The 18,388-nt window shown below is 41.3% G+C and overlaps 1 protein-coding gene across 1 annotated transcript in view; it reads left to right on the forward strand.

Moving 5' to 3' along the window:
• The window catches only part of adgrb1a (adhesion G protein-coupled receptor B1a), a 117,248-nt gene that overhangs the window by 34,192 nt on the left and 64,668 nt on the right, over nucleotides 1-18,388 (forward strand). Inside the window, exons 2-13 of the mRNA XM_053326633.1 lie at nucleotides 2,670-2,828; nucleotides 3,681-3,785; nucleotides 5,725-5,892; nucleotides 6,321-6,485; nucleotides 7,515-7,679; nucleotides 7,957-8,121; nucleotides 8,254-8,355; nucleotides 8,514-8,620; nucleotides 8,974-9,168; nucleotides 10,870-10,938; nucleotides 14,336-14,444; nucleotides 16,626-16,769. Coding sequence (XP_053182608.1) covers nucleotides 2,670-2,828; nucleotides 3,681-3,785; nucleotides 5,725-5,892; nucleotides 6,321-6,485; nucleotides 7,515-7,679; nucleotides 7,957-8,121; nucleotides 8,254-8,355; nucleotides 8,514-8,620; nucleotides 8,974-9,168; nucleotides 10,870-10,938; nucleotides 14,336-14,444; nucleotides 16,626-16,769 — 1,653 coding nt within the window. The remainder of the gene's footprint in view (nucleotides 1-2,669; nucleotides 2,829-3,680; nucleotides 3,786-5,724; nucleotides 5,893-6,320; nucleotides 6,486-7,514; nucleotides 7,680-7,956; nucleotides 8,122-8,253; nucleotides 8,356-8,513; nucleotides 8,621-8,973; nucleotides 9,169-10,869; nucleotides 10,939-14,335; nucleotides 14,445-16,625; nucleotides 16,770-18,388) is intronic.

The raw sequence follows: 18,388 nt of genomic DNA on the forward strand, positions 1-18,388 counted from the left end.
ATCACTGGTGCCTGCTAATTTCTTTTCTGGGGGGGGGGCAATCATTTATGAATTTGGAAAAAAATTTTGTGTCTCCTTCCAGTCTATAAAGTTTGACTCATCACTTTGACACAGTGAGACTCCACACAGCTGTAGACGGATTGCGAGTTTGTGTGTGTATGTGTTAGTGAATCAAGTGCTTTCCACAGTGCCCCCCCTCCCCTCACCCTCACCCCCAAAGGAAATTGATTTGCGAGTAATTAAAAACGTGTGTGTCTGGATGTTGGCCAACTTCATGTTCTATTCATGCAGATTAATACATATTTGTCGTTGCCTGTGGGGGCTGAAAGGCATCTGTCTGTGCCATTAAACATTCATGAGCACACAGGACACAGAGAGAGAAGAGAGAAAGAGCTCTTTACTCGCTCCTCTTCATATCGGCACACATCTTAATGGAGCAGCATTAAATCAGAACGGCCAAACAGGGAGTTCCACAATGACAACGGCATTCATCACACCTGTGTTTTTAAACGCAAAACTCTCCCTGCAGATCCTCTTTTCAGCGTTAGAAGCCATCAGTCTAGGAGTTGTATTACAGGTTACATTTTGTTGCACTCACTTTATCTGTGCATCATCAGTGTCATCCGCTGTAAATCTGTTTTGATTTGTGCTTCTTTGTGCTTCCATAGTCATTTTAGGAGTGTATGGATATTTAGTCTACCATAAAGACATTTTGCCTATTACTTTTCGGACATTGGGGCGTGATAAATGGCAGCTTTGCCTTTTATCTGCACCACACCACGGTCAGAGGAAGAATTTCTATCTCTGCCTCATCTGCTATAGATTTATCCCTGTATGGCTGATTAGCATGGTGCTGTAGGTAGAATACTGAATAGGACACCCAGGTGTAAGAGCCCTCCTACTAGTTCATGTCAAGAACAAGCAGACTGCACATATACATCACTCTGTACAGTTAAACTACAGGAACTACAGATATCAGTTAACAGCTTGGTTCCAGGCATCATACATTGATCATGGGACAAATAAAGAAATATATCTGTTACACAGCAGTTCACTGCCGATCCACCTGTCAACCTCACCCTCACTCGTGAATAAGACCCTGAGACACTTGAACTCCTTCTATACTGGACCGCTGTGGTGAAAAAAAGAGCTGAGTCAGAAGGCAAAGCTCTCAATTTACCAGTCGGTCTACGTTCCAACCATCAACTTTTGTCACAAGCTTTGGGTAGTGAGTGAAAGAGTGATATCACAGATACAAGCAGCCAATATGAGTTTCCTCTGGAGAGTGTCTAGACTCAGCCTTACAGATAGGAGCTGGAGGTCATTGCTGGGGAGAAGGATGTCTGAGTGTCCTTACTCAACTTAATGCCACCGCTACCCAGTGCTGGATAATCTGCAGGACATGGTTTGATGGATGGACAGAGTAGTTCAGCCATTCAATAATTGACTAGCATTGTAGCAGCTGAGGCTCAGGAGGTAGAGCAGGCCATTCACTAAGGATCACTAGCTTAATTCCTTTGGGCAATACAGAGAGCCCCAAATTGCTGGCTATGTTGTTGGTCTCAGCCTCCTGATGAGCAGGCACCTTGCATGGCTGCCTCTGTCATTAGTGTATTAATGTATGAGTGAATGGGTGAATGTCACTTAAAGTGTAAAAGCACTGGAATGGTCAGAAGACTAGAAAGGTGCTGTATAAGTGTATTCCCTCTACCATTTACCATTGGTTGAACTGCTGCATGACCTGTACTGAGGGGTCACGAGAAGATATTGATTCTTAGATACTGCACAACATTGTAGGATGAAAAACTTGGTAGAGAACATGAAGCAAGAAACACTTCTCTGATGTTTGCATTGAGTCAAATATTCATACCCGAGATTCCATGTTTGTTTTTATGTTTTGGTTGCACAAATGTTGTACATGTCTTATGTATACGTTTAAACACATTTCACACATTTCTCTTGCTTGTAGAGTGCAATATAAACACATGAACTGTACAGGTGGGAACGTTTGGCTGAAGTCTATGAGATTGTAATGAGTAATGAGTGAATGTATCCTGTAGCTGTGCTGGAAACATTTCATCATGATGTCACATTTTTAGGAAGAGAACCAGTAGTTCTGGGTTTGACACAAATCCTGTATTGTGTTTGTTCCAGGACTGTTGACGGCTTCTTGTTATTAACTTTTTGTGGTGCGTTCTGTTTGTTTTGTTTGTGTCATTCATGTAGACGTGATGCTCGGCCCTGTAATCACAAACTGTCAGGCCTCTTTAACTCCAGATATAAAAGCATGCTCGCACTGGGAACACTGTTGGCACTGATTTGTGCCAGCACTGTTGGCACTGTTTAGTTCAGTTGCAACTTTACTGCACCAGTATGTAACAGGGCACTAGATGAAGCTATAGAAATAGATACACTTTTTGGCAGGTCTTCAAAACTGAAGCTTTATATGTTTCTCTGTGAGATGAGAAAACTCCATCAGATGATTTCAAAAAAAGCATAGTGTATAGGAAAAATACCGCCATTGTTCTCATATGCTTCTTATTGGCTTGGCTTTGATAATGTGATTAACCTCTTTAACCTCTGCTTTTTGTTATTCTGTCAATTTCACTTCACATTTAGTGCTCAAAAGTTGACAATAATGTGCTGTTTTTGTGTATGTGTGTTTCCAGGTGGTTGGAGCGTGTGGGGTCAGTGGGCGCAATGCAGCAGCGAGTGCGGAGGTGGGATTCAAACCCGGACTCGGACCTGTCAGTCACCCCCCGAGGAGTCCTACCTGTGCGAGGGAGTGGTGGAGGAGGGCCGACCCTGCAACTCACAAGCCTGCACCGGTGAGCTCCAAACACTCTGTGTATATATATATATATATATACAGTATATATATGTGTGTATATATATATGTGTTGTGTGTGTGTGTGTGTGTGTATTCATTTGTGTGTACTACCATGTCTGTCAGTGAGTTCCCTTTTTGCGCTTTTGGTGGTTAAATTTGAGCATGCGTTTTGTGTGCAAAGCGTGTGTTTTTACAGCTACTTCTAACCTTTCTGTTCTCACATCTGTATCATCTGTCGGTCTACCCATCATCTATAAGTCAGTGTTTTGACTTAAGGAGTGCATGTTGGAAAGGGGACTTTGATCGATGACAAAAAAAAAAAAAAGAATGACATGGTCAACCGTTTTCGAGACCATGCATGACAGTGTGTCAAACTCATTACGCTCACAAATGGCCCAAGGGACACAATATTAACATCTAAGCACTATTATGTAGAAGCTATTTGCCAAGAAGCGTTTAGTGCTTTCATGGAACTGTGTTACTGCATAAAGCTTTCTTTATTTGTACAGAATTAGAGGTACATTTATGAAGTAGTTCAAACAGCAAACTGTCAGTATTGTAGATGTGTTTATATGTTTTTTTTTTCTCTTCAATTGGTCCTACCATCAGATTCAGATAAACATGATTATACAACAGGTGAAAACACACACAAAAAAAGGAGCACTGCACGCATTTTAAAAGCACATCAACACCGACAGCACATCAAAAGTCCCAAGTTTGGCTGATGCTGTTCTGGGTGACCAATAACGTCACGGTTGTTGTCCCAAATATAACCAATCAATGAAGGAGCTCTTGGTTGCTAACCCCCGCACCCTCCTCCCCCCTTGGCCTTGCCTCACCCCCCCTTTAGGCAAAGGTCGGCATCTCTCTCGCAGCCAATCGCTTCGCTCAGTGGACAGCCGCAAGCGTGATGACGTAGACAAGCTCCGCAGCGGACAACAGAGCCCCCAGACAGGTAAGACAACGGGACGCAGAGGGATCCCATGCATCAGTCACTGTAGCAGCTTGGGTGACCACCACACTTGTTACAACACTTTACAAAAAAAAAAGACAAATACACTACACATCTATCAAAATCTCCCAAAGTAGTGCCTCGTCTGCAATGGACTAATTCCAACATGGACCCTGACTGAACATAATGAGATGGTATTCTATGTGAGGTCATAAAAGGACACTGTGCCCTGTTTGTAGAACACGATATCAAATGGAGTCCTCCCTCTCTGTTAAAGTGATACTCCATCCAAAATCTAAAGGAGCAAATGTGGGCTCAAAGATCATGCAGTTCAACAATTTACGAAATACACCTATTTGCTTTCTTCCCTAGAGTTAAATAGCGCTGTGATGTCTGTGTGGGAAATACAGAGCAAGAATCAGGATGTGTTTAGCCTAGCTTAGCATAATGAGTAGTAGTAGAGGAACAGCTAACCTGGCTCTTTTAGAAAAAACACTTGCCAACACATCTGTGGTGGGAGTGTGTCTGTGTTCCCACAGCCCTCTGTTCCCTCAGATCAGAACCTCCACTAGTGAGGTCATATTTTTGCCCTAGTGTGTTTGTTAGTTTGCTTGCTTGTTTGTTTGTTTGTTTGTTTGCTTTTCTGTTTGTTTGTTTGTTTGCTTGCTTGCTTGTTTGTTTGTTCATTTCTTCGTTTTTCTGTCCGTTTGACCCCGATCCCCCCCGCCCGCCCCAGCAGCTTGTTATGTACAGTATTGAAGGGCCGGCACTGATACTGGGGCTGATGGAACATAGGCCTGACTCCTGACCCCAGTGAGCACAACCTTTTTGTTCAAGGTCACTGTGACACCTCCAGGAAGTCATTGCACCTGGTTGTGGTACTACAGCCCCCCCCCCCCCCCCAACTAGCTAGGCTAATCACCTCTTGGTTCCAGCTCCAGCTCATCCTGAACACACAGACATGAGAGGGGTGTAACTCTTGTTTTCTAACTCTGGTAAAGAAAGTGAATAAGTGCATTCCTTAAAATGTTGAGCTATTACGTTAAAAAGGTGGTTGTGAAATATCTGTGATGAACTTCTTCACAGAGGCAAGAAGCTGTGATCAGGATGGACGATGGAGAAGTGGATCATGGTACAGGAGAGGCTTCTTTGGGTGGTTAAATATTATAAGATATGTTTCTAGTATCAGAATCCATTCTAACTGATTACAGCCAGTGCCTATAGAGGGTGAATGTTTGATATGACACACACAGATTTTGGGTGGAGTATCTCTTTAATTGGCTAATTGATTCCCCACATCCTGTTTAGTTCTCCTCTCCCTGCTCCCCCAGCTGTGACTGCCCAATTTTGCCTTATCAATCAGCTGACCCGTTGTAAGGGCAGTCATGGCCATTGAAAATATGACGGACATATCCTAAGCCAGTGGCATTAACTTCTCCTGGAAGTCAATGCAAAGGATATGACATCGGAGACCTACAGTTAAAGAAGGACTAGCAGAACAGAAGCTGTGGTTCATTTCAGGGGCCTCCTCCTTTGAAGGGCGCAGTGGAGCGTGCATTAAATGGTTGGACCCACACCCCCTCTTCAACTAAACTTGTGGCAGTTCTCTTTTTAAGGGACTACCTTGAAAAGACTACCTCTGTTTGGATTACTGAAAGCCATTAAGGATACACCAGAAGGCTGTATTTCTCAACCGTATTTGGAGGACCCCTCAGAATGGGATAAGTGCATCCACCGGTTAGGGCAATATCAGGACTTTGAAGGAGGTGGCCTCTGAAATGTGACACGGCTAGAATCCACCCCTTATCACATCACAACCCCTCCTCTTTTGGCCACAGAGGCTGCGTCCTGCATGCTAATTAGTTTTGGCCCTGTCCTTTCCTTTTCCTCTTCTTTCTCCCCCTATCCTCCCATCCTTTATCCACCCCCCCTTCCTCCTCAGTAGACTCAGCTTCAGGTGAGGAGTGGTCAGCGTGGAGTGTGTGTTCTGCCACATGTGGGGAGGGCTGGCAGAGTCGCACTCGTTTCTGTGTGTCCTCCTCCTACAGCACCCAGTGTAGTGGGCCACTGCGAGAGCAGAGACCTTGCAACAATTCTGCCGTTTGTCCAGGTAAGCCCCCCCAATCCCACCCTCTCCAGCCACCTCCATGCGCTCGCCCAGCCCTCTCCTGGACCCTGCCTCACCCATACAAGATCCGCCTGACTACCCTCCTCAAGCACTTAGCAAATCTGCAAACCCAAGGATGATCTCTACCCCTACCTTACAGAAAGAGCTCTGTCTGCAGTTTAGAATGATTTCTGCTATAATACGGGAGATTCTATGTTTTTTATTTTTTGTTTTTTTTAGGCTCCCCTACATGTAGACAGGCAGGGAGACTCCTCAACATAAAAAGCAAAGTTACCACAGTAAAATGAATCGGTATAGATGATTCCAGTTAAGCCAAATGAGCAGAGTCAGTGTCAGCAGGGTTAGGGTTGTGTCTTGTTGTTGTGGTGTGTATATGTCTATAAATCATACCTCAGCCGCTCTGATTGCAGTGCACGGCGCTTGGGACGAGTGGTCACCGTGGAGTTTGTGTTCATCGACCTGTGGCCGAGGTTACAGGTCCAGAACACGAACCTGCACCCCCCCTCAGTTTGGGGGAGATGCCTGTGATGGTCCAGAGAAACAGACCAAATTCTGCAACATAGCCGTCTGTCCAGGTGAGAAACACAACAACACTCCTACAAACATTGAGTCTACATCAAGTAATCTATTGTTTCCAGCCTGATGCTTCAACAGGACAATGCAGGAAGCAATAATTCATTGCGTATTCAGAAAAAGCAATTTTGAAAGGAGTCAGCATACTTCAGAGTACTTGTTGGGTCATCGAACAGGCTCTTTTCTGACGGTGGTATTTTCCAAAAGCTCCAATCCAACAGTCACACCCACACACGCAGCCATTGTTAATATTCACAATAGTAGGCAGGATTCAACTCTCTCTCTCTCTCTCTCTCTCTCTCTCTCTCTCTCTCTCTCTCTCTCTCCCCCCCCCCCCCCCCCCTCTCTCTCTCTCTGTCCCTCTTCTTTCATTCTCTAAGCCAAAAATCTGGCTATGATGATGCACAGGGTAGATATTTTGTCACCTCTCCAAGCCCATGAGGGTCAGACCAAGTGCAGTGAACTGGAGGGACCACATATGCAGGACCGTGATTGAATATATCCATGACTGCAGATACCCAATGTAGAATAAATACAAATGTGGCTATCAGAAATAGTTGTGTAAATGAGTAGATACACTTTTATGTGTACAATCAAATGAAGAACAGGAATAACTGGCTGACATGTATGTTATCCTCATTTGTATGATTCATCACATCTTATCCCTGTATTATGCCGGGCTTTGGCTTTGTACAAACTAGTTGGTTTGAAGCTGATTCACATACTTCATGTTACTGCAACATTTCACCAAATCAAAACACCACAAAATGTATAGTACCAGTCAAAAGTTTGGACATACTTTTCATGCAAGGGAATGGGTGTCCTAACTTTTGACTAGTGCTGTATCTGTTAAAAAAACAATAGGTTTTTCTTTCTTCATCAGTATTACACATAAATAATACAAGGTCATATGATATGTCCATGCAGAAATATTCCAGAGTAGCACCACAAACCTATAATATAGCAAATAACTAACATACCTTTTTTGTGCACTGTTTTTGTGTGACTGCTGGTGGCCTTGATGTCCTCAGTGGATGGAGTGTGGAACGAGTGGTCCAGCTGGAGCTCCTGCTCAGCCTCCTGCTCCAACGGGACCACGCAGCGAACCAGGGAGTGCAACGGCCCCTCGTACGGAGGCTCCGAGTGCAGAGGAGAGTGGTTGGAGACTGTGGACTGTTTCCTTGGGGAGTGCCCGGGTAGGGGACAGGCTCACACCCTGATCAAAGATTTACTGTTATTTTACATATTTAGAGACCAAAAACTGCTAGATAAACAGGGCACTGAATAGTGGTTAGTTAGTTAGTCTTAATTTTCAGCTTTATTGCTTTCTGTTTGCATTATGTATTTTTTAAGTATGGTTCCTTAGTTCAGTATTGACTAAAAGAACAGTACACACTATTGGCCTGATGGATTAAATGTTTTAACTATTCTACAATGCTTCACCTGTGTCTCATGTTGCATATGTTCTTTCAGTGGATGGCAAGTGGCAGCCGTGGTCTTTATGGTCAGGCTGTTCTAAAACGTGTGGAGGGGGGAGCCAGCAGAGAAACAGAATTTGTTATGGGCCCTTTTTTGGGGGGCAGCTTTGCCCCGGAGAACGAGAAGAGGTCCGGCGCTGTAGTGAGAAGAGATGTCCAGGTCAGTGAATGGGAGCACAGGTTGAATTATCAGCAATATTACATCAAAGACAGAAAACTGTAGTGCTTAGACATGCCTGTGACCCCCACTGTAACAACTTGATGAAGCTCATTAACACTTGTTTGTGAACAGAACCTCATGAAATATGTGCGGAGGACAACTTCTCCAACGTTGTATGGAAGATGACTCCAGCTGGGGATACAGCAGCAGTACGCTGTCCCCCTAATGCCATGGGTGAGCTCCAGCCACATATGTGTGTGTGTGCGTATATATGTGTGTGTGTGTGTGTGTGTGTGTATACATAGACCCTGCCATCCACACCATACTCATAGTGTAGGAGTTAGATAAAAAACTTTGATTATATAGGACTTGTTGCATGTGTCCTCACACAGGGCTTATCTTGCGCCGCTGCACCCTTGACGAGGAGGGCATCGCCTACTGGGAGAATCCTACCTATATGAAATGCATTTCCAATGACTATCGCAGCATACAGACTTTGGTAAGCATTCAGAAGTTTTTCTTTAGCTGAAAGCAAAAATAACAGAAATAAACAGAAACTAGACTGTGGCTTTTCAAATTCTATCTCAGGGCACAAAGGTGTGAAATTTCAATATATTTTAATATTATTCTAAAAGATATTGTGTCAAAGCCTGCTGGCTGTGTTATATTGCCAATGTCTTCACAAAGCCCTGCAACATTAAGCAGGGTAAATGAAAGACTTGAGGCCAAAGAGTTGCACACATAGGTCATCTAAAAAAAAATAAAAAAAGAATGAGCCTTAAGCTGTTACCATAAACAGAACTGTTGTGGTGAAATATGGTGAAAAATAACAGTTTTTCCTCTTTCTATCAGACTCGGGAACATTTGTCCAAAGCCCAGCGGGGCCTTGTGGGAGATGGAGTTTCGGAGGTGATGACTAAGCTGAGGGTGACATCCAGTGATGGGACGAGCTACAGCGGTGATTTGCTGGCCATTGTGGACGTACTGAAGAACATGACAGAGATCTTCAGGAGGGCATATTACAGCCCCAGCAGTGCAGACATGAGGGTAAGTAGATACTGTATATGTAATGTTGGTTCTACTTCTGTTTGAGTAAACTTTTTGAAATAATTCTGATATGATGTGGACTAAAACCAGATTAAAGGATAAAGCTGGCATTACATTCTGGAGCCTCATTCATAAAAATGTGCACAGGATTCACTTTAGAAGGAGGCGTACAGAGGAAACAGAAAGGCCAAAAATATTCTGATATATAACACAGTACACACACACATCCTACGCCAGTTTCCCTTTATAAAACACAATCAACAAATTTGGTAGAGAGTGTCTTATACCACCCTTGTAACATCCATTGTTGCCTATAAATATTCAGTGGAATGCCTCTCATTAATATTCCATTTATACCAACTGCATGAAGACAACCATGGCAAAAATATTACACACAGTGTGTAATTGAAATTCTTGTTGAGGAGGTTGAGGTAAGAAGAAATCTCCTGTTTGGTGAACACAGTGTGGATATTACAAACGCTGCCAAACAGGCTGCAGTGTTTGGCTCAAATGAGGGCTGAGGACTTCTTTTGCAACAACTGATATCTCTGTTTGTGTGTTTTTGCACTACAGGCTGTATCAATCAAACAGCTGCTTTTTTAATTAATTTTGAGAATGGCTTTTATCTCTTTTTTGCAAATGAACTCTTCAAATAATACATGAGAGGTCAATCTCAATATTTCTTATGTTTCAGCCTTCTGCCATCAAAGTTGCAGTTTCTGATTCATCCAGTTTATGTGCATACACATTGGTCAAAGTTTCCATGGGGATCCACATATGCTCCCATGCTCCCAGTTTTTTTTATTTTTTTATAACTCTGTTATTTGCTTAAAAAATGACGTACACCTTCTTTTGTGCATAGGCAATGGTTGTTAATTAGGCTTGGTAATGCAGTTGAACTTGACAAGGATATTGATCAAATTTTGTTCAGTCCTACGAGCAAATCCACTGATTGCAGCATTTCCAATGGAATTAACTGATTTCCCTGTAAAATCTTGCCACTTTAAATGCTTGTTTGACTGAGCTGTTAATTCAGAGTGTCAGGAAGTCCCAAGACCAAATCAGTACCAAAATGTTCTACATTGTCTAAATACTTTCTCTACTTCTCTGTCTGTAGCAGTAGTGGTGTGTCTAAAGTTAGGGGATTTGCTATAGATACATAGATGAGTGAAAATCAAAGCAGCAGAGGTTAAGCAGTCCCTAATACAGGTCAAGCTGGATACTACACTTAGTGCGTGCCATAACTCTATAGTACAAATCCATCTTTTCTTAGTTCCTTCCTTGCCTGGTAAAACACCTTTTCTAAACTTCATGCCCCAGTTAGTAAGACAGCTTTTCTGTTATAAACATGGTCCCAAAACCCAAATTGAGATATACCTAATGACTTCACTATGACATCATTAGGGAGTTATTTTGGGACATTGGGAAGTTTCCTTCAGAGTTACTGTAGACAAGATACAACAAACTGATCATGTGTAAAATTGGAGCCTCTCCATGTCACAGTTGGGAATTGTAGTTTTTATGCAAAAGTTACTATAGTGCTTTTGTGGGGGCTATTTTTATCTGAGGACTAAATACATTTGGTGCTTTAATCATTTGAAGACAATAGAATACTTCACAATACCTTAACCTGTACATCCTACTATATGGAAAAGTAATAATCTGATACCATGTTAATTGTTGTTTCTTCTTTTTCTGCAGAACTTTGTGCAGTCAGTCAGCAATCTGCTGATGGAAGAGAACAGAGAAAGATGGGAGGAAGCACAACTGGTTAGTATCACCCCCCATCTTTTTTTTTCTTTCTAAAAGAAGCTCCAAACGGTCACCCCATCTGTAATTGCACCTTTTGTAGAACTTAGTGTACAGTAATGACAACCCCAGTGGTGTATAATTGATGAGTTACACACTCTGACAAAGACACAGGTGGGCAAACAGCCTATCTGTATATTTTCAGATAGGTAGAGGGAGAGAAGAGATGCTGAAGAAACAGAAATAGCTGTAGCTACTGAGTAATTGAGTCAAAGCAAACACCCACTCATCCATCTGCCGCACTCATCCACTCGTGCATCACCATCATCGCCTCCATCCGGCTCTGCTCTCCAGCCGTCCGTCCATCACCACGCAGCCACCTGAATAACACTAAATAAACCAACCTGGCCTCAACCGTGTCTTAAAATGAAAATATGAAAATAACACGCTTTGTGCACAAGAAGAGAGACGTTAGTTCCACCACCATGAAAAGAGGTGTAGTTAATATTATCACCACTATTATTTTTATTTCTACCTTCAACTGTGGCAACTCAGCTCATGCCAATTTATATTATATAAAATTTGAAGAAAAAGTTTTCTTATTTAACCATGACCAGAATCTATGTGATTTAGTATAAACACATCTTTTACATCACTCTTTCTAATATAATATTTTATATTCCTTTATGTGTAACCACCAGCCTCCAAGCAGCCAGAGCTTTCCCTTTATGTAAATTCTCTCTATGTAAAATCAATACTTCCAGAGGCTTGAAAGTTGGGGAATTGAGAATTTATCACAGTGGGCACCCTGCCTGCTTTTAACATTGTTAAGTTCAAAAAAATAGGTAGGCATTTAATCAAAAAGCCAAGCTCTCAGGTTTTAGACCTTTATCAGGGTCAAAGATGGATTAACAACCAGACCCAGAGTCATAGTGGGGCCAAACACTACATGTTAACTATGTGGCAATTAGGTTTTGGTAATTCAATTATTTTAATAGTTGTTTGTCAGCACAGTATGAACCACTAAAGCACATTATAAACTAAAATGATGAGGGCCTACGCTATAATTTAATCTTGAGGTCCCAATGTGAAGATGGGCCCTGGGTTATAATCTTTATTTTTCTTTAATGAAATTGTGATTAACACACACACACACAAACACACACACACGCAAACACACACACACACACACACACACACACACACGCACTGAAAAAAAGGCGCTCACAGCACATTTCTACCTTTGGTTTTTTAGGTAATCTGGCCTTGATTAGGGCACATCTTTGACTAAGCTTATAATGACAGCAAATTGAGCAAGTACAGATGTTGACAATGTTTTCATTGTGTGGCAATAGTAATGATGAAATGTTACAAAACTGAGAAAATAAGAAAATAAAGGAGGACACTATACTGGGATGCTTTAGCTACTGTAAGCAACGTTTAGCTCTCTGCAATGTGATTGTTTTTCTGCAAATGTAAATGAATAGAAGAAGTAGCAGCCTGATTGGTAGAAAAACATTCAGAGTCAACACAAGTAGCATACTTTGAAAATGGTCCGCAGTGACGTATGGCCTCATGAAGAGCTCACACATGCACATTCATTTATTAAATAAGAGCATTAAAAACAGGTTCACTGAGCCTGAGTTAACCTATGATCTACACTGTGGGTGTACAGTAACAGCTTGTGCTTCACTCACATGTAACGGCTACACAAAGGGTCAGTTCTAGTCACCATAGAAAGCACTACTCTGATACTCTTTTAAATGCTGCTTGAATAAACAAACTGCTTCATACAAAAGCCTTTTGTGTCTCCAAACAGCTCTGTGAAATCTGATAAATAGCTTCAATGATGTCACTTGAGCCAATGTTGGTTGGGGCAAATGCTCATCTCTGATGGATACTAGCAGTTCCAGGTTACATTAGCCACCATCAGCACAACACACCTGAACCACTGACCCAGCACTCTGGTTCAGCTGCATGTAAAAACAATGACATCTCTGCATGCACTGCCAAACAGTCAAGTCAATTTTCAGTCAGATCCAGGGCTTCACATTTATGGAACTACTTTTTCTCAGTAGGTTAAAATGTCTTTGTACTAGTTTTTTTAATTTTTGTTTTTATATTTCTTCATAGTCTGATTGTGTTTTTCTTATACTGACTGTTAGTATGTATTACATTTATGTAGAGCTCATTGAGAAACCTAATAGGCTTTTACCCTCTTTTTTCATGTTATTTGTATTTGTTTGATTTTGATTTGAAATCAAACTCTTAAACCAACAAAACATTTTGGCAGAGTTATAAAGAATATTGGAGCACTGCTTTCCATGATGGGTAAAACTGACACTTTGGGTAGCAGTTACATATGTGTTATGACCCTGAGAATGTTAAGGGGATTAGAGGAGTAACAATTAGACTAACTCAGGGGAAAAAACAAAGGCATGAAGCAAAAGTAGAAAAACCAAGAGTCTATTAACAACTTAGACAAAGATAATCAGAAACTCACACACACTTAACAGAAACTTCACCAAATAAAAGGAAGCTGGTCTGAAAAAGGTATACAGTATACAAAGATAACACTATTTCTTAACAGGGATACTATCTCGGAAATGAGCTCATAGACACACAGCAGCAGCCACAACGCTGCTGGATGGCCCACTGGCACCAGTCTAGCTCTCTGTGGAGCTTATATTCTGAGGCTGATGGCAAACGGGGCCCAGCTGTAGTGATCAACAGAGGAGAGGAGGGCAGTACGAGGCAGGGCAGAGGACAAAAAAGACACAACTAAAAACAAGAACACACACACACACATAACAATATGAGTGAAACACAAGCTGTTACAACCACAGTGTCGGCCATGAGTTAACTCAGGGTCAGTTAACCTCTGTTTAAATGCTCTTTTTAAATGAGTTTGAGCTCTTTATGAGGCTACAGTATAACATTTTTTTCCCTGTTTTTATTCCATTCCATCACATATACACCTAATGTGTAAAATCTACATCTTTTATTCAATTGGTTCAACATCATTGTGAATGTAACTCTTAAGCCTAACCCTATTTCACATAATCCTTTCATGGTTGATGGTGACAGTCTTTGCATTACTAATGTCCATAGCATATTTTTGCTCATTCCTCAGTTTCTCAGTTAATGCCCATTTGAAATGAAAATGAGATGAAGAAACAAAGCAATAGAGTGCATTGCTATACGGCTGACAGCAGAAATGAAGAGGAAGACCATGATGCACAGAATGTAAATGTTGGTCATAGCTGTGTGAATGAAGAGAAATGGTAGCACTGAACCAACAAGAGATGGAATTGCAGTGTTTTCCTCCAGTACAGCTTCATACAGTACATATAAATACAAATCTATAATGAGATGATATTAATCTCATTCTACTTTCATGTGTCTCTATTTTTCTCAGCTGGGGCCAAACATCAAAGAGCTGTTCCGTCTGGTTGAGGACTTTGTGGACGTCATCGGCCTGAGGTTGAAAGACTTTCAAGACATGTATGAAGTCACCGATAACCTAGGTACCTCCACCCCCGGAGATCTCCACCGCTATCTTTGCTTATCAAAACCTACACTCATGGCCGCTTTTCATTCCTCTGATCTCCACCGATACAATGCAATAGCAAAACATAAAAGGGAGGGCAGGGGAGGACGACCCGATGGTAAGACGGACAATTCTTACAGCAAGCAGCGTTTCACATCCCCACAGCAGAGATTCATCCATATTATCAGTCGATTAAAGCTTGTATGTCGGCTGATAAGCAACAGGAAATTGCAAAAGTGCCAGAAATGCCAAAGGTGTCACCGTTGGATGGTGTGATCGTTATCTATTAAAGCTTTTCTTTCACTTTCATCAGTCAGACCAAAACAAAAGCACAAACAGACAGCTAAATGTATACTTCTAGATGAAGCAGTCAGTAGTGATACACTATTTTAAAAATCAAATATTCATTTAACATTAATATTACAGCCGGCCCATTTAAACGGCTGCTGCAGAGATTCAGTATTCTACTTCTGTAAAGCTGGGAGACTGATGAGAGACAGATCAAACAAAGAAGGGTCAAAATTGAAGTGGCAGAGATATAATAACTTTAAAATTGTAGCACGAGTCAAGTTCCAAAAACACTGAGTCTCTCACTTCTCATGATGCAGCTCAATTGTTGTATTAACTGTAAAATGTCTGCTCAGTGCATATCTTGGTGAGAAGCATTCCTAATGTGGTCTGTAATGGCTTTCTTTTAATGAAAAATGTTCATATATTGTTACCAGTTTTTTATCTGCCTTAAAACTTCAGCACTGATCAGGCTCTAATGCATTCATAATGACTTCCTTCATAAAACACATATATAGATCCCCACATGGACCTACAGTACATGAAAATTAGTGCCAATTCAGTTTCTCTTTCATGTATTCAGGTTATTAATAGGTTTCATAAGTATTGCATAGTATTCATAGCAACAGGCATCATTGGATCCCTCAGTAAAGAAGGCAGTGGTTTGGCCTTATAGTGAAGTTTATTGAGTAAATGAATCCAATGCATGTTATTTCCTGGTTATGCTTGTCATCAGGCTTTAAGCCAGGCTGACTAAAGCTGCAACACTCAATCTCAGGTACAAAAAAATCTTACTTACATTCATACAGACCAGAGATCTGTAAAATTGAGGCTGGCTTGGAGTCTAGGGAAGTTCTGTGTTTGGAAGGTCTGGCTCCTCAGACATAGTTCAGCTAATATTATCTGCTTTGGTGTTTTTGTCGGGGGGGTTCAGTTTACCCGATGACTCTAATAGTGTCAGCTAATTATATATGATTGTCCTGAGGCAGTACAGACTCTTTATATCTGTAGCATTCTATTTTAATTCCCCAGTATGTACATCCAGAGAACAAACCATGGTAAATATTAGCTCTCCCCAGGGCAGCAGGTCTTTAGATGTGTCTCACGGGATACACAATCCATATTCACCACCACTGTAAGCACTCTAGATTGTTTCAAATAGGGGGGGAAATAATAAACTGTAGTCATCACAGAGGCTCTCCTGCTCTCCACATAAAAAACCAGGCAGAGTTTGAGTTGAGTCACAGAGAGTATGTGGGAATTGAGGCCAGATGAGAGGTCCTGTTTATAGCGTTGCCACCTCGCTGTCTGGAGCCAAATAGCTACCCACATGAGCAGCGGTCGTCCCCTCGGGGCAGCAGACCTCCTCTGCTCTCCCACACCTCCAACATAGACAGAGCCATCATCTGCCAACATATTGTTAGCTCAGAGTTTCTTCCTCTAACTCATCAGAGCAGTCGGCTGCACAGGATGTAGATTATTTTGGGGTTGTTTTAATTTATATGTGTGGTTTGTTAATTCTCTTTAGGAGGAAGAAACAAGTAAACAATCTTTTCTGTCTTTTTTAAAAGACAATAATTTAGGTTCACTGTAAAGGTGAACAGTTTCATTTGCATAGAATAGTGTATCAGACGTGTCAGCCCACACACTGTAGACTGACAGTATTAAAGTAGGTCCGAGTTTTTTAGAAAAGTGTTTCTAATCAATCCATCAATCATAGCAGGAAGCCAATTGAGAAAATACAAAAAATTGAGGGGACACAGAAGAGGGATGCTTCTTCCAGGACAAATACAACAGACTCACAATATTCATTAAGTCAATAATCTATCTTATAACATACATTTCAGTAGCCACTGTTTCTCTGTTACAGTTTTAAGCATCCACAAGCGTCCAGTGGTGGGTCAGGCAGACATCAACTTCCCCATGAAGGGCTGGAGGGGCATGGTGGACTGGGCCCGCAGCTCTGAGGACAGAGTCATCATCCCCAAGAACATCCTGTCCACCGGTAAACCAGGTTAGAGCTGCAACACACCTCACAAACATACACAGACACATACATCTCCAACCCCAACACACAATATATAGAACCCACACACAGGTGAACTGTAATGTAGGAAGACTGACAAACCTGTTCGTATTAATTTGGTGCCATCTTTGACATAATGACTTTTATTGTGTAATTATAGATGACTTCTTTTTGAGAGACACAAATTCAGTGCTCTCCAAATACTGATTACCGCAGCCTTCTTTTCAGACAAGGATTTTAGAGTGTGTATGTGTGTGTGTGTGTGTGTGTGTGTGTAGGGGAGTGTGCTGTCAAGACAACAAAAAAGCAGTAATAGGGAAGAGCAGTTGATTTATAAAACAGTGTTTACTGCCATTAATCTGCACAGCAAAGCATCCTACCAGACAGATGCATGCAGAGACGCTTGTATTTAATGTTGGTTAAACATGCAGGAGAATAACTAAATCATTTCACTTCACAAAGTAAGTCCCATAAAATGTTAATACAGAGCCCATCTGCCTTAACAATTTGAGGGCAATGAATTGCAAAAAATGAACATTTACATACATGCTTGTTGCTTACAGACAAAAAGGATTATATAACTCTGTGGTATTAAAGCAGAGTAAGCAAGAAGCTGCTGTCCTCCATTTCATTATATCTTTTAACTGTCACTATAACCAACATATATTTCTTAATAATTTAGTGACTTGTTAATTAAATCTTTTAAGTATTATTGATTGAAAAGAACATTACCTGCAGCTTCCAGCCTTACAAATGAACTCATTTACCTTCAAGCAATCTCTGTTCAGCTACTACTACCACTTAGACATAACTGGTTTCAAATGTATTGAGTTGGATTATCATTGATTTTTTTTTCACATACAACACTATAAATAAAGGGTGTGTAAAATAACAGATGGAAGGGAAACAAATAAGTAGTTTGTATGCAGGATATTCATACAGATTTACAGGTCACATACAATGTTTGTTGAGATGTGTGCTGCAAACAAAAATGTTCCTCATCCAAAAGGTCAGCACACCTTCTAAAAAGTCACCCTCCTTTTAACGGTATTAAAAAATGGAGCTGGTTTTGTGGCCAGGTTTGGAGAGATCCGTCCTTGGGAAGTTTTCAACACTACAATACAACAGAGGTGAAGGGAATTTAAATTGAATTTTTCTGACTTCAAAAAAAGATGGCATTTGAAAAACAACAGCTCTTGGAGTCCTCAGTGTGGACAGTTTTCACAGGGTGATTTTTTCTACTAAAGAAAAGGTTTTTATGAACACTGTGACACGTTGCACTTTATCTAGTCATCCATCACAGGCAATTTTGGTCACTCTAAAGCTCATAATCGTAGCTGAGGGTTGGAACAGACTGATAAATTGATGCTTCACCTTCAGGCCACTCAGGTACTGTGTGACCCCTGCATTACTGCTGATGCTGCATTGATTTACCCACATAACGTTTCTAAAGATATACTTTTTCTTGCTGCTCTTTGTAAAATAATCCAAATTCCATCCACTTTCATTGTATTGGAACAGCAGCAAAATCTCAGCTAGATACTACAAAAGGTGGCAGAGTATGCATTTTTGTGATTTAGTGATTTATCCAAAGAATGACACCCAAT

The sequence above is a fragment of the Scomber japonicus genome, chromosome 10 (assembly GCF_027409825.1).
Source record: "Scomber japonicus isolate fScoJap1 chromosome 10, fScoJap1.pri, whole genome shotgun sequence".
Taxonomy (NCBI): domain Eukaryota; kingdom Metazoa; phylum Chordata; class Actinopteri; order Scombriformes; family Scombridae; genus Scomber; species Scomber japonicus.